This window comes from Megalops cyprinoides, chromosome 21 (assembly GCF_013368585.1).
Source record: "Megalops cyprinoides isolate fMegCyp1 chromosome 21, fMegCyp1.pri, whole genome shotgun sequence".
NCBI lineage: Eukaryota > Metazoa > Chordata > Actinopteri > Elopiformes > Megalopidae > Megalops > Megalops cyprinoides.
The window spans coordinates 5,990,431-6,006,065 of NC_050603.1; the positions used below are offsets into that span (position 1 = coordinate 5,990,431).

At 44.6% G+C, this 15,635-nt stretch overlaps 1 protein-coding gene across 1 annotated transcript; it reads right to left on the bottom strand.

Annotated features, from left to right (window-relative positions):
• Positions 1 to 374: 374 nt before the first annotated feature.
• On the bottom strand, positions 375 to 7,061 carry trappc3 (trafficking protein particle complex 3). Its single transcript, XM_036515850.1, has 5 exons — positions 6,897 to 7,061; positions 4,398 to 4,495; positions 2,195 to 2,294; positions 1,316 to 1,498; positions 375 to 1,063 (listed from the first exon to the last, which is right to left on the bottom strand). Exons 1-5 carry the CDS (start codon positions 6,936 to 6,938, stop codon positions 944 to 946), a joined length of 543 nt encoding a protein of 180 aa, XP_036371743.1. The 5' UTR covers positions 6,939 to 7,061; the 3' UTR covers positions 375 to 943.
• Positions 7,062 to 15,635: the final 8,574 nt, after the last annotated feature.

Here is a 15,635-nt window from a genome sequence, read left to right on the forward strand (position 1 = left end):
TACACTAGTGCCTTCAAGTGTTCACAGAGCCTTAGGCAGACGTATAGTGTAGTGTATCCTTCAGTTTGAATTACAAATACTCTTCTCCACACTAATCGCCCACAACAGTAAAAAAAAGATATACTGGTCTTGTAAAAGTCTAGTAATTCCATAAAACAATTTTACATAAAGAGGGAACATGAGAAACACAATAAAACACTAAAGGCTTTGAGCAATTTCCTCCACCCCATCCCCACCACCACACACAGAGCTTATAGCAATCGATGAAGACATATGAGAGGATTAGCAACACATTGGAAGAAGACAATGGTATTATCAAATCAAGTGCGGCTACTAGGGATTTAGAAAAAGACATTGTCGGAGATTATGTTCCATCTCCAAGTGAGTTTATTAAATCTCTTTATTATTATATTTTATAAGTTAAATTGCCGTGCTGAAGGCATTTTGTTTTCTCTGCAACAGGAAGAAAAAAATGACTCAATGATAAAAACAAGGACTGTGTAGAGAGAGCCACTGTCAGACTAACATTGTCTTGTTTAAGACATCGAAAAAAACTGCACAATAATAAAATAGGTTGGAATGCACCACTTTCTAGCTACTGTACTAACATACTGGAAATACACTAGTAGTAGTGTGAATAGTCGTGATTGAATTTGAACAATAAAAAAACAAAAAAAGCTGAAGAAAATATTGGACGCTTCTGAACTCAGAGTGCAACATCCCCCTCACGGCAGCTCTCAGTATGAGTGTTTCAGTGCTGTTGGGAGACGGCGAAACCTGTCCCCAAGCGTCCGATGACGTAACATGAGACGGGGTGCCCCTGTAGATGAAACTCTGATTCTGAGGTTTTACTGAGTCCCTTTATATACACACACTCATCACATCTGCAGTCTCTCCCCTCTGCAGCTCATAGGGCCGTGATTCTTTCTTCACGGGCCCCGCCTCACTCGTCTCCAGCCGGGAGGTTCTCTTCGATCCTCTTGATGAACTTCATTCGGATCTCCGTCACGTTGTCCCCTCTCAGCGTGTCCTGGGCGAACCGGACGTCCACCGCCATCTGGACCTGCGGATGGAAACCGCGGGGTCAGCCAACGTGGACTAAACTGATACTGATACCGCTGATACTGTCTTTCAGGCATTTAGGTGTCTATCTTTGTCTACCCGTATATACTCACTCACACTCACCCCAATACCTCTGCTACTAATTCTGACACCCCCACTCACTAACGCCTAAAGCTCCACTCACTTATCGCCATAGCTCCACTCACAAATTTCCACACTTCCACTTATCCCCACACCTCCCCCTGCTTCTCACCATCTCCAGGGCTCCCCTCAGCACTCCACACAGGAGGTTGGAGTACACCAGGTTGCTGTGGTTGTCTGGCAGCTCCACAAAGTCCACCAGGGGGTTACTCTCCAGGATGAGGGAGAACTCATCTCCTGCAGGGCTCCAGTTGGTCACGCTTGGAGTGATGCCCAGGTACATCTTGAATGCCACCTGTGGGGGAAACCCAGTCAACACACCCACTGGCACCTTTCCTACCTGGCGTGGTTAGCACACCTCTTTAATGTCCCAAAGCCAGTTGATTCAACAAAAATCTTTCCAGAGGACTTGTAATGAGTACTGACTGAATGTTTGTGGATCATGACATGGTTAAAGTTTTGCTTCCAATGCTAGGTTCGTCTGAAGTGCCTTGGCTCAAGGGATCAAGAGCAGCGTTAAGGGATTCAAATCCACAACGCTCCGGTCCAAAGCCCAGCTCTCTTAAGCACTACCACAGAAACAGAAAACAGTCCTCGGAAAGATTAATATTTGAGGACTTGGTCTGGTGCTGCGGCACTGGATAGAATCATTCCTGCAGCGTGAGCTGATCTGTTAGTGTAAGTAACGGAGTGTCTTAGTATGCACAAAGGCAATAAGCAAAGGGTTCTGCCTGAGTCCACTGGACTCTGTGCCAGTGCACATGTGTATACACTGCTGGATTTGCGCTGGCAATCACATATTTCTTCACCTGCATGATTCCAAAAAAAAAAAAAAAAAAAATTCTAAGACAATACAGGATTAAAGTGAGAAATTATGCAGGCTACTGCAGACTGAAGTTCAAATTTCAGTGACTTCCCTGTGCATTTCTTTAAACTGTATTTATTTATCAGGGTGGATTCCAGGATGATGAGCTTGCCACGCTTCCGTTACCTTCGCGATGACATCGGCCGTCTCTCGGAAGTCGTGACACCTCCCCACGCTGGAGCGAGCCAGGAAATCCTCGATGAGCCGCACTCCGATATTGTATCCCCTGAAAGGCAGCACAGGTCAGACCAGCTTCAGAACGAAGTACAAAATATCCCCATGTATCCCCATGCAGTCGTACCATTTGAATTCCTCTTTTATTTATATTCTCTGCGATCACACCTTAACGGAGAGCCAAAAAAAAAAGTCATGGCCTGAGAAAGAGAATGTTAGATTTGTTTGGATTTGAGCGAGTAAGTCGAGCCTGACCCAGACCTGACCCAAATTTGGTGTATGAGGGGATCTAGATTGCATTCAAAAGGCTTGGACAGGATCTCTCAGCGCAACGGCGGGCTGAATGCAAGATACCACTTTAACAAAACAATCTCTGCCAGGGGCTTGGGGGTCAATCTCCTTCATTTCACTCCCGGTCAATTCTCAATACCCATTCAATTGCATTTACAATCTGCCCTGCTGTTCCAAAAGAACAAACTTCCTCTCCAGGGATCTGAACAAAATTGGAACCTCTGGGTCCAATCCAGTCACTGGTTCCTCCTCCACAAGTATTGGTAATGCATATTAATATTAATATCTGCTTGGTTACCATCCTGTGAAATAGCTTAAGAAAATCTGTCCAGAAGAAAGTGACAAAAAAAAAAAAAAAACACCCAATCAACAAGCAATCAAAGCTGTGCAGCTTTTCAAAGTTGAATCTCTAAACGATAACTCTGTGCAGACAATCAGTAAAATTTCTACAGCCCACTGGCATCTGTGTGGTTGTTTTCACAATCATCATCATCAAACTTCGCCCCCAGATGTGCACTGCACTCTCTCAGGCTCTCACTGCTCTGATTTGTGGCACATTTTTTTTTCCTCAGAAGAATAAATTCTCAGCTCGTCCGACTCAAGACAGAAGTCAACAAAAACGTCGGCCATCTTTTCAAAATAGGGGCTGAAAAATAATTTGTTCCCATTCTGCACAACAGCATGGCCAAGGCTTAGCCAAGGCATCTGAAGTAAAAAAAAAAAAAAAGCATGGAATTACTGGCTAGTCATCTCTTTAATGAAGGCTGATTGTGTGAAACATTTTGCATTTTGCTTTTTATTTTACTTAGTGAGGCAGTTTTAAAACGTTTTACATTCAATATCGAGTAATTCACTCTACAATTAGCTGTATTAGTAGCACTGTCATTCAATGATGAATAGGAAATTATTAACATTTTCCTTCTTTAAGGGGTCAGTTACAGAATATGGAAAGATCACTGTTTACATGACTTTTGATTTTTGATGCTTCAGGAAAAGGACACTTAATCCTTCAGTCTGTGCAATGGACCAAGACTTTGCTGCATAGCCGGGCACACAATGTGGCCTAAACTGCACCATCATTGTACATAACACGGAAAATAACTGATGCAAGACGGAATGCTTTGAAGTCGGCATATTTTTGAAAGAACACTGTACTCGATAGATTAATATTAGCCGCCATGCACGACTTCAAACCGAGCAAACTATCCGGATCTACCAAGCACGGCGCTCCGAGCTGGCCGCCGAGCAGATATGAAAGCTAAGACTTCCTGTCAGTCCTAACAATTTATGAGCTGAAACTCGGAATCCCATGATGAAAATATATTCCATTACAACAGGAACTGATCCCGACGACAAATTTCAGCAAAGCGAGAGCTCGCCCGCGTGGTTGCTATTTTTATTTTTTGAGCAAACGGATTAAAACCGGCAGCTCCGGAGCGACGTCCAGGCGAAAGGCACGCCGCCGCTCCCCTTAAAATATTACGGGGGTGGAGAATTTGGCACTCTGCTGCAGGATGGAAACACAAATCTGAAAGACTGAAAAAAGCAGACATTTGCCCCTTTCTTTCTGCACGTCAGGGAGGACTCAACAGGACCAAGGTGACACATTTCGCACTATTCGGGGTTAAAAGAGCCAAGCCCCTACTTCCCTCCCCTCTCCCTGCTCTGGAAGAGAAAAAAACACTTTGCAAATTGGCTAGTGAAATACTATTGTTCTGGAAATCGCTCTAGAAGAGCATCTGCTAAATGCATGTAATGTAATGTAATGTAATGTAATGAAAGCATGCATGGGACTTTGACTTTTGTGGGTTCTGTGTTCCCAATCATTATATCACCCTGATCAAACCGCACCGGATACACTTACATCTTGTCCAGCTGCTTATTCACCTCCTCATCATTCTCGTAGTCCTTACAGAGCTGGGTGACCAGGGCTCCGTATGTGAGTGTGAAGAGCTCGGAGTTCTGCGGGTGAGACAGAGACAGACAAACGGACACAGATGACCGTCTGTGGTCAGCACCTGCACATTTCATTCTAATCACCGCACCTTCTCCTTAGCATAAAGTATAAAGTGTGTGCGCATGTATGTGTGCATGTGTATATATATTCATATATACACACACTCACAGACATTGTTTGAACCATGCTAATATTACTCAAGTTTATTGAAAGCTTTCGACTTCCACATGCAAAAAAGAACAGGGGGGAAAAGGCAGAAGCTGTGATTTTATTCATCCTTATAGGAAATGAAGCATGGAGGCAGGGATATGAGCGGGATGAGCGAGCGAGTACACAGAGAACGAGGTGGTGGCGTCAAACCAGGGAATGTGCTCCAGGACAATAAAGTCAGAAGCCCTACATGAACAGAAATGCATGCTTATGTATGGTACCAACTGGCAGATAATTAGCATTAGCATGATTATGCAGAGTTACTATTACACTGTCATTATGACAATGGTAAACAGGCAAAGGCAAATCTGTACTTGAGCCTAGGCACACTAAGTTGTGTGAAAGCTTGTATAAGCCATATCCATTGCTGGAAAACTCAAAGGGTCAGAACTTATCCCCGCTCTTCAAGTCTACCCACTAGGGAGCCTAGATCACTGCTCATGGCAGGACAGTTACCCATAATTCACCTCTTCACTAACGTGTGCTGAGTAACTGAGCACCAAGGGTTAGACACCATTTGGTAAAGTCTTTTTTGCCACTCAGCCTGGGGATCTACCCCTGGACCTTCTGTAATCAAGGAAGCGACGCTAACAGCTCAGCCAATGTACTAGCAATAAGATGACCCTTCGCTTAAAATATACGACACCGAGCAACTTTTGAACACAGGAAGAAGTTCTGTGTCCCGTGACAAGTACCTGGAGCCAACTGAGAGTTCTGCCAAAAAAAAAAAAAAAAAAACCTTTCACTCCTTTGCCCTTTCCTTTCTCTTATTATGCAGGACCTACTCTGCAAAGCACTTCAGCTCAGCTATTTCTGAAGAGGGATGATTTATGGAGCCCTTTTTAGGGCCAATTTGTCTTAAAGAAACCACACTTAAGCCCAACAGAGTTAAAGGCTGAGTGATTTATTTGAGTAGATGTTCCACAATTCACACCTGAACCCTTGGAAATCTGAGCACCAATATTACAAAAGTGTGCTCCCAAACGGGTGAGCACCTTGCATAAGATGCATTTTTATAGTCTGTCCTGCTGTCACACCAATGACCATAAAAAATAAACAAGACAAAACAAAAAACTACCAAGTAAAGTGCAAAATACACGGCCTGGGAGTCAAGAATTGCTGTCTAAAACCCAGCCAAAAAAATAAAAGAAATACCCCGCTACAGCGTCATTGGGAAACGATTTCAGGCTTAGCTGAAGACATGCCTTATTTACAGCTATCAGACAAATGTGGAAAAAACCTACCATGCGATGCATAGATGCAGAAGCTGAAATAAATGGTAAATACCAAAGCTAGGGAATGAGAGGCGAAGGGAGAGGCAGGCAAGACAAGAGAGAGGAGAGAGACATCATCAGGAAACTAATGCAGTGACAGGGATACACGGACAAACAACATACACACACTGGCGTTATTAAAGCAAATGAGTGCTAGCTCGTGCCTGGCGTGCGGGACGCGTGATTTTGTCGGTCCCCAGCTAGCTAGCTAGCTAATGTATTCGGACAACGGACTTTTTTTTTTTTGAGTACGCAAAATTTCATCAAGATGATTTTTTTTTTGCTGACACGGCGCAATGCGATGATTAGCTAGTTAGCTACATTGCTTGTGAGTATCCTCATATACGATCGTATAATTATGCCGGCTAGCCATCTGACGCTATCTAACCCACTTTTATCGATGGCTTGCTAGATATGAAACTTGAAACGTGATTTGTAGGACAGCGTCAAATACTGACTAGCTGGTTCGCGATGTGAACAACGGAAGTCACGCTACTGAATGGATAACGAAATGACAGTCAAACTGCAGCTAGCCGGCTAGTCGATCACCTAGCAAGCTAACGATGGGGAAATGTAACTTTACGATAGATGACACTTAAAGCTCTGCATGCATTCGATGGAGCACGTAGTTAACAAAAATGTCCCTGATCGGATCTTTAATGATAGCTAACCACTCAAGTCAGCTAAGTTGCATAAGTGGCCGGTTGTTAACTAGCTAGACAATGTATAAATGACGCTCAACCTTTCGCATTTTTTCTCTTTTCGAAGCATACAGTCTATTCAGTTGTAGATGGCTACAATGTGTAGTTGAAGAGGCACTCATATGACCTAAATGACAGCTATTATCACCAATATGCATGTTATAAACCCAGACAAAAACAGTCTAGCTAACAGCTAGCTAACGTTAACTGCCTGGACTTACCATTTTCTTGCTCTCCGTGGTTCTGTTTGATTGCCTAGACATCCTGTATCGTGTTGCAGCACTAAATTAGATAGCTACACAATCTTTTATTTATTTGTTTATTTTAAATTAGGTACAGTGTTAATGATCCTGTCTCCTCAATTTCCAAGCAGCCTACTTCCTGGATTTCAGGAAAAGGAAGTCCAAAAACCGGAAAACGTATATATATCATGGGACTTGTAGTTGTCTGATGGAAAAGGGAACCTCTTAGCCTGCAGCGTACAGATTCGGGATTTAAAATGTAAAGCGGGTTTTTAACTTTCTCAAAATATCTTCCTCCCTCTCATAACGACAGGAAAAAGTACCTCATGCCACACAATAACAATGTTTGATAGCAATCATGTTATAGCGGACATGGCATTTTGGTTTTTCAAGAAAATACACCAGCTAGGCCTATTTAAGAACGTCGATCGCAGATCAAACGCATCACCATTATAAATAAAGTTCATCACTTCAAATAAATTAACAAATAACTGCATGCATGCACGCATGCACGCACACATATGATGAACATGCTTACAATATTTCAGTTAACTTCACGTGTTCTCCACAAGGTGTCAGTAGAGATACGTCAGAAATTTTACGCTGCCTTTTCTCTCTTTTGGGAGAGCGTTTTCAGAACGTTCTGCAAGGCAGCGCTTTAGGATTGTTGCTAGCTAAAGCAGAGCTCACAAAGTAATATGCCATCTGCTTGCAAGCTTAGCTAATCGAAAAACTCCATATGGCCACGAACATCATCGTTTAATACAAGATGAGACAGAGGGGACAAGGTGAAAACCGCCTGAAATAACATGCAGATTGATACATTAAATGGACTTATTGAAGATTCAGACGTCCCGGGCTCTATTTGCGCCAGTTAAAACGAACACAGAATACTCGCAAATATGAGATCATGCTGCAGCTCTATATATGCTTCATATTCTAGCCATTCTAACGATGCTTACACAGGTTTAAGCCAAACAAGATTGCCCTCCAATGCTTTGATCGCGTAGTAAATCTGAGTGTGAAATTATGTAGCCTACAGCTTGTAACTGTATATGCAGGACTCATAAAACCACTATAATATTATTTTGATTGGGTTTGTTTGGGTGGCCGATTATATTATACGGAAAATTTGATATTCGGCCTCTCTGAGGTCGTCCGGGCATCGTGCTGTCCGATCACCTTCACCCGGTCAAACAGAGGTAACAGAAACGAATAGACACGAGCAGGTGGGCGCAGTATATCCCTTGCCCCGAGCCAAGATTTTCAGTTTCAATGCGGTGTGGGACAAGTGTGTCGCGAGCGGAGACTGAACATCGGCTGGGATCACCGCTATCATTGTCTGAGTACTGCTGTCTCAGAATGCAGAATGCGGTGCCAGACTGTTTGTTCTGAAATACAGCTGCGGTTCTGATGGAGCGATCAATGCAGGCTACTTCAGTTCGTCATTGTGTACAGCGCATTCCTTGTGTCTGTCGGATTTTATGAAATTCACAATATATGCAATCTGGTGGTCATATATATTCATGGAATATTTGATGTATTTACTAAGCAGACGACCAGTGGGACGTCTTAAAATGCATTCTACATGTTGTAATTTCCATCCATTTGTACAGCAAGATTTTTTTGTGCCGCAAATTGAGCTACTCAATGATACGACCACGCAACTGTACTCTTTTTCGCGAGTAGCGCTTTAGCTTTTTGTTGTAGGGCAGGAACGCATCCATAAGCGGAAACTCCAAAAGTTAATGACTCATATGGTTATAGACGGGTGCCAAAAAGATATTCATTGCGGCTCTCAGTAACTTTCTCAGCACTTCCCATCCCCAAAGTTACATTACAGGAAAGAATAACAAGAGCCCAGTCTTTCCCCGGAGACTTCACTGCAATGTCTGTAGGCACTGGCCGTGATAGATGTCCAGTACCAAAGTGGAGAAACGCTTCACTTGGCAAACTTAGAGGTGTGGGAACGCCAGAGGAGTCAACAGTGCTGTGCTTACAGAGTAAATGTGTGCTCTGCTCTCTCCCTCTCGCTCGTACTCTTTCCTAACAATGTGTACAGCCTTTAATTGCAGTGAGTTTTGCTCTTTGGGACTTTTTTTTTTTGGTTTAGTGCCTTTATGCTCATCTTCACCCTGATGTGAATAAGAGACACACACATTGTGTCTATTCCCCTGTATCAGGCAAGGTTTCGACAGATGTGTGGCAGAGAGACGGAGCACAACTCTGCAGACACATACACGCGCACGCGTACGCGCACACGCACAGGCACGCGCGCACACACACACTCTCAGACCTACCAGGGTGAATTAACATAACTAGCAGGGAATATGGAATGGCAAAATGCCATTGCAAAGCAGGCAGCCTGCAGTACACCACACTTAACCTTGTCTTTCAGAGAACAGACTGAGAGTTATTAGGAATCCATCACATACAATCTCCAAAGATGCTGAGAGCTACTGGTGCAATGTTATTGCAGGGGCTAGGGTACATTGAGAAACTGCAAATAGCAATGCAAGCGGGAGTGGGCTGGAGACACCCACCCAGGGTAGTAGTAGCAGAATTTCTTGGGTCTTGTTTGCATATCTCCAAACTCCTGCTCTTTCCTATTCATTTCTCAGTATTTTCATTTTGTCTGTGAATGTCAGCTATGGAGCTGAGGGAGGTCAAGCAACTTTGCGGTAGTGGGCAGATGTGGGAGGCCATTTTAACCGGGTCCTGACAATATAGCATGTCAAAACAGCTCTCAAATGAAGAGGATATGAGGTAGGAGTGGAAAAAAAAACAACTTATTTTAGGTATGCGATAATAGATTATTTATACAAAGTATTTTAACAGAAAGAAACACATACACCTAATAAGAATTCGATTTAGAATAAATAGGATTGTGTGATTGAACATTTATTTAAGTGGAAGTACTTGAGAGATTGATGTAATTCATTTGTGTGTGCTGGTGTATCATTACAGTATATTGGTCCTCAGGCATTTTGGCTGTTTGCTTAGCTTTAGTCTTAGTCTTCAAGATTTAAACAGTAAGCTCACTGTGTTGTAGAATATTGTGTATGTCCATGAAATATGTTCCATGTGTAATATGTAGAGAGATGTGGGCATCAAAGCAACCACAGAAAATAATCACAAATCTTCTGTTTACTGGACAGATAAAGGTGATATTCAACTTCACCTTTACAGCCCATAGCAGCAATGAATTCACACTCTAGAAAGTCCCATAACGACTTGTCCGATCCTTCACTTATTGGTCCTGCAGGTTCTGGAGCTGTCCACTCTGGTGTCCTAGTGACGAGATGTTTTGCCTTTAACTATGTCCCAGTGTGACATCACTGGCCCATATTCCATTTCTCAGTCTCAGCTGAACGTGCTGCGGCCAACCATAACTCCTCAGACGTGTACCGTACAGTATGTACTGTATGGAGGATGGGAGGAACAGCTGACGGTCTCCTGTTCAATGGCCTCTTGAATCAGTCAGCGGAAGAAACGAAAGGGATGTGTGTCACAGGGATGATATACAGACCCTGATTATGAGCAAGCACTGCGTGATTTGTGTCTATTATCCCCTGTATGAATATCGTTTGCCAGAGAGGTGATCACTCACACCTGCAAGGTTGAAATCAACACTAAAGGAGCAGAAATTGGAAATGGTCTGCACTCTTTTTCGGTGTGTAAAGCTGCTTAATGTCAGCGATCCCTGGCTGGAGTCGGTGGAGTGTCGCTGAGCCAAGACGGTGCGGAAATGCTGGACTTGCCCCCAGCCAAGGTAACAAAGTCACGGGTAAGATAATCCTTCAGTCTGATGGGACGCGTTTTCACGGCCGGCTCATTTATTCATAAGGCCCATGCGTGCATATGTGTTACTCCAGGCATGTCTTCCCCCCTGTCTGATGATTTGTGTCCCTGCCGGGACCTAAACTATCTTGTTGGGAAATGGCGGTGTAATTGGATATTTGAATTCTCCCTCGTAACACAGTCGTTATTTCCAGGTGAGGGTTTATTGAAGCTAAAGAGTTGGGGCAGAAAGTTCAATGGCGAATATAGTACAAAGACTCTAGAGGAGCCATTTAGACAAAGTGCTTAAGTTCAGCTTGTGACAGGCTCGCTCGCAGCAATGGAAAGCAGCTTCTCTTCAGCTCCTGTGTGTACTGACACTTTACTGGAGGGGTGCAGGGTGTAGAGAAGGTGTACTGGAGGCTGTGCCGAGAGCTAGGAAAGGCCCGGAGCCACGTCTATTTACATAAGAGAGTAATAAGTTCAATGGCAAGAACAGACCATTCAGCCTAACCAGGCTCGGCAATTCTGCTTGTAAGTCTGCTCGTGTGTCCAGCGCTGCAGTGAGGCACATCACACACACACACACACACACACACACACACACACACTCACAACACGCATACACACACACACACACACACACACACACACACACACAACATGCATACATACACATACACACACACACACACACACACATCACCCTCTACCACCCTGTCCACCAAGACTGACACCGAGGATCCCATCTCATGCGGCCAATCCCCCCCCCCCCCCCCCCCCCCCCCCAGGTCTTACTTGTCAATTCTCGGGCAAATGCCTTTCCATCATCAGGCGCTGTGGACTCGCTGGCCATCCCGATGGCGCCGTCCCCCTCGCTTGATCCGGGTGGGAAAGCCAGGGCCAGCATCTGAGCCCGTACCCCTGTGTAATCATTTTACAGCACACTGGCAGTTTTACAGCTCAAGCTCCAGAAAACAAACATTATCATAAAACACCACAGCCCGTGGATGCTGCTGCACACCATACATATTTTGCATCAGCTATCTTGCACAACAGTAGATATACTACGTGATGAGATATAGGTTATTAAATGCAGAGATTCAAAGGGCTTTTTATTGCTTTTTGTTCTCTTGTTTCAGCCATAAGCTGAATAAAAGTATGCACCAGGGGACCTAATATGTATTGCGCAGACTTTAAACCAGTAGCCTTCATTTGCTGCCTGAGTCCCTAGTCCATTAACTTTAATGGATCTTTTTTAAATTATTACCATGGTTAGAGTTAAGTTATAGTGATTAATTAGAGAGGGTTATTATTTCCGGAATGTGATGCTGCGTGACCCCACTGCCCTTGCGGAAATACGCCGGGAAAGGCAACCGCCATAGGTGAGGAAGTATAGCACAGAGCGGTATTCCCTAACACAGTCCGTTTGCTCCCGGGGGAGTTGGAGAAAGCCATGCAAAAAAGCTCTCATTTTATACCCTTGTATCTCTTTGGGATTGTAAGTCTCCCGCGCACATACGGATCCAATCAGGAGCCAGAAACTGGCAATCCGACCCAAAACTCCTGTTATGAAGGTATAGGGGACTTGCTAAAAAAAAAAAAAAATAGGACCATCTGGTGCCTGGTGGATGGTAATTTCTGGGCCCGAGTTTGTATCAGGAAGATCAAGTGTCTAAATGAGGAACGTGCTGAAAAGAGGAACGCCAACCCCCCCAATTCCCCCCCCCCTCTTTTTTTTAAACCAAATTCCGAAAGAGCTGGATGACTGGAGCCAGGAGGCTTTGCGGGAGAGTGAAATATCCTGGCTGATTTTAGGGAACTCATCACTTCACGGGACACTTGAAGGCCGTACGCGTTTGCCGTGGGGTCCAGATGACAGGGGTAGAGCTCAGCACCACAGAAACAGTCCGATAGCGAGGGAGAGAGGAAGGAGAATGGAACAAGAACCAAACAATTACCTGGTTCATGCTGGCAATTAGGAGAACTGTAGCAAAACTGTTGCATTGATTGTGAAGGCTGCAGCCTCCACTCTTGTATCAAAGCGGCCTTCTGCAAGCACAATGACACAATACTCTGAAGGCAAAGCAGAGAGAGCAAAATGACACAAGAAGTTGTGAATAAAGTATGTACATTGTGATCATGACAAATAAAGGGAGAGAACATTGTGTACAGATACATGTGACGCTCGCGCACACACATGCGCGCACACACACACACACACACACACACACACACACACACACACACACACACACACACACACACACGTACACGCGCACTCAATAAGCCATCCTACCAAATGCCAAATGTCAGTTCCATGTGAGAGCTGCAAGTGATAAATAATCCGTAAGGTATAATAGCCAAATCATGATGAATTTTGCAGATATTTAGTATCAGGTGCTTTAAGATGTCATCATAACTTATTTATTCAGCTGCAGTGTTACTGAAGCAATCGAATGGGAAACTAACACCCTTAGTATTGTCCCCTGGTTGCAACCACATTAGCTCAGAGTATTTATAATGGAATCATCCACATCTGGTTTAAAGGCAATGCAAATCACTTACCAAACACAGACACGCACATGGGACTTGAGAGGCAGTTTCCAGATCTGTTTGTGCACCTGGATTACACATACATGACCTGTATGCATTTAACAGCTCGGGAACTGCACAACCGCTCGCAGTTAGGTTCCCTCCCCTCTCCTCGACTTGGTGTTTATAATTCTGACATGACATGTTTGCATTTCTTAAACTCCCTGTGATGGGTAAGCAAGCGTGTGTGTGTGTGTGTGTGTGTGTGTGTGCGCGCACCTGAGCGTGTGTGTGTGTGTGTGTGTGTGTGTGTGTGTGCACCTGAGCGTGTGTGTGTGCACATGCACATGTGTGCTCCTGAGCATGTGTGTGCATGTGTGTGTGCCTGTGTGTGTGTGTATGTGTGCTCCTGAGCATGTGTGTGCATGTGTGTGTGCCTGTGTGTGTGTGTATGTGTGCTCCTCAGCATGTGTGTGCATGTGTGTGTGCCTGTGTGTGTGTGTGTATGTGTGCTCCTGAGCATGTGTGTGCCTGTGTGTGTGTGTGTTTGTGTGTGTGTGTGTGTGTGTATGTGCACGCGCATGTGTGTACATCTCAAAGGTACGGCTTCCACTGAAGTTGACACATTGAGCGCAGAGGTCGCATGATCGTGATATCTGCATGTACTGATGAAAGAGCCTGTTTGATGCAATTTCTTTAACATGTCAGGGCTCCTCTGCACTACATTGTTTGATTTTTAGCCCTGAATACCTCCAAGGCACCTTGAGGTCCTGCAGACATGCTTATCCCGCCTCCTCAGTGCGAACGGAAAGCCACTGATTTCCCTCCAGCATGCAGGGCAGGTGGCTCAGCCTCTATGCTAATGCTCAGTAATGCGAGAAGGAGTCGATCCAGGCCACGTAATACGATCTGTCCCTCGACGCGGGGCAGATGTAGTTAGTTACAGATTTTGAATATAAATGAGACGCCTCTCTCCCCCCCACCCCCTCACTTTGGTTGCCTCTGTCAGATTTTGGTGAGGAGCTAGCTCCTCTGAAGCTGGAGGACATGGTGTTTTTTTTTTATCATACAGTAACAGGAGTACAGTTCCTCTCATCTCTAAGACCGCAGGTCCGGTGTAGCTAATGTACCAATTGGCCAATGCTCCAGTACAGAGCCAACGTCGGTTCAGCAACTGCTTCTTTCTGCTACAGTGTCCTGGGCCAGTACTCTTTTATTTTATGAATGTTAATATTTTATCAGTATGCACAGTCACACAAAGACACACATACCCACTTCGGCGCAGGAAATTGCAGTTAACAGTCTCTGAGACAGTAAAGAGGGAAAGAGATAGGAATGGATAAAAATGGAAAGCCATGAATTGCTGACTCACTGGAGCACATGAGAGAGAGCGATACCCGGCTGCAGACCGACCTCGGTTCATCCCCCCCCGCCTGTTCCTCGCTGCTCTGAGCACTGGGTGCCCTGCTTACTTTTTCCTTTTTCCTCCCTCAGTGGGGTTGACCAGGAGGTGGAAATGTTCCGGAGCTCATAAAACGTATGGACTGGTCAAGCTTCATAAACACGGAGCGCGGTCAAATATTACAATAGTGAAACTCGGACTAGAATATTCTGGGTCTCACTAAACGGACCACGATTCAGTGCATTTTAGCACAACTTTGTCCAGACCGATGACACTAAGGCTCCTTACAGGCTTTCCTGACATTTACAGTATATATAGCCACTGTTAATACCAAACAATATTTTCCTCCAGGTTAGTAGTACTGCTTCCCCTTTTAAACCGTGGACTTACAAAGTCATGAAATTTTGTGTATAATCAAAATATATCATTAAAGTACATTCGATTCACATATTTGAAAATGCAACCCAGAGCAACAGAAAAGGGTCTTTGACAGAATTAAGTTTGCACCAGCTCCTCAGAAGGGACCAGCACCTGCTGGCAGGACACCAGTCATGCTGCTTAATGATTCTCAGTGTAGGCATTCCAGTCGATCTGGAATGTGACGTACGTGGAAAGAGTCACAGAAATCCGGTAACCTTTAGATAACCTCCTTGTCACATGCCAAAGCTCCAGCTACTACTCTTTGCATATGGTGCAGCTGTTGACGAGGTTAATGCTGAGTAAATCAATCATTCAGGCCTAGCTTTGCCCTGTGTTAGTGGTAGAGGGAGGGTGGTGGTGGATGTGTATCTGCCAGAGTAGGTGTCTGGTACTGTTGGATCCACTGTTTCCCGATGGTGCTAGTCTGAAATCCTGCAGCTGCAATTGTTTAATAACCCTCAGCACCACTCTCCCCCTTCCCAACTCCCCCCGGTCTTGTCATTCCTCCCCAACACTCCGAGATGGATACAAGCCTGTCCTGGGTTACAGGAGCCGATAAGGCCGTTCCCATTCCCGATTCC

What these genes read in the sequence shown, in the direction of transcription:
- trappc3 (XM_036515850.1), bottom strand. Translation starts at nt 6,938, where the DNA reads ATGTCTAGGCAATCAAACAGAACCACGGAGAGCAAGAAAATG. An exon ending in AATAAGCAGCTGGACAAGAT is followed by an intron (nt 2,295 to 4,397) that starts GTAAGTGTATCC and finishes GCTGCCTTTCAG; the next exon opens with GGGATACAATATCGGAGTGC. An exon ending in TGAGGGGAGCCCTGGAGATG is followed by an intron (nt 1,064 to 1,315) that starts GTGAGAAGCAGG and finishes TTCCATCCGCAG; the next exon opens with GTCCAGATGGCGGTGGACGT.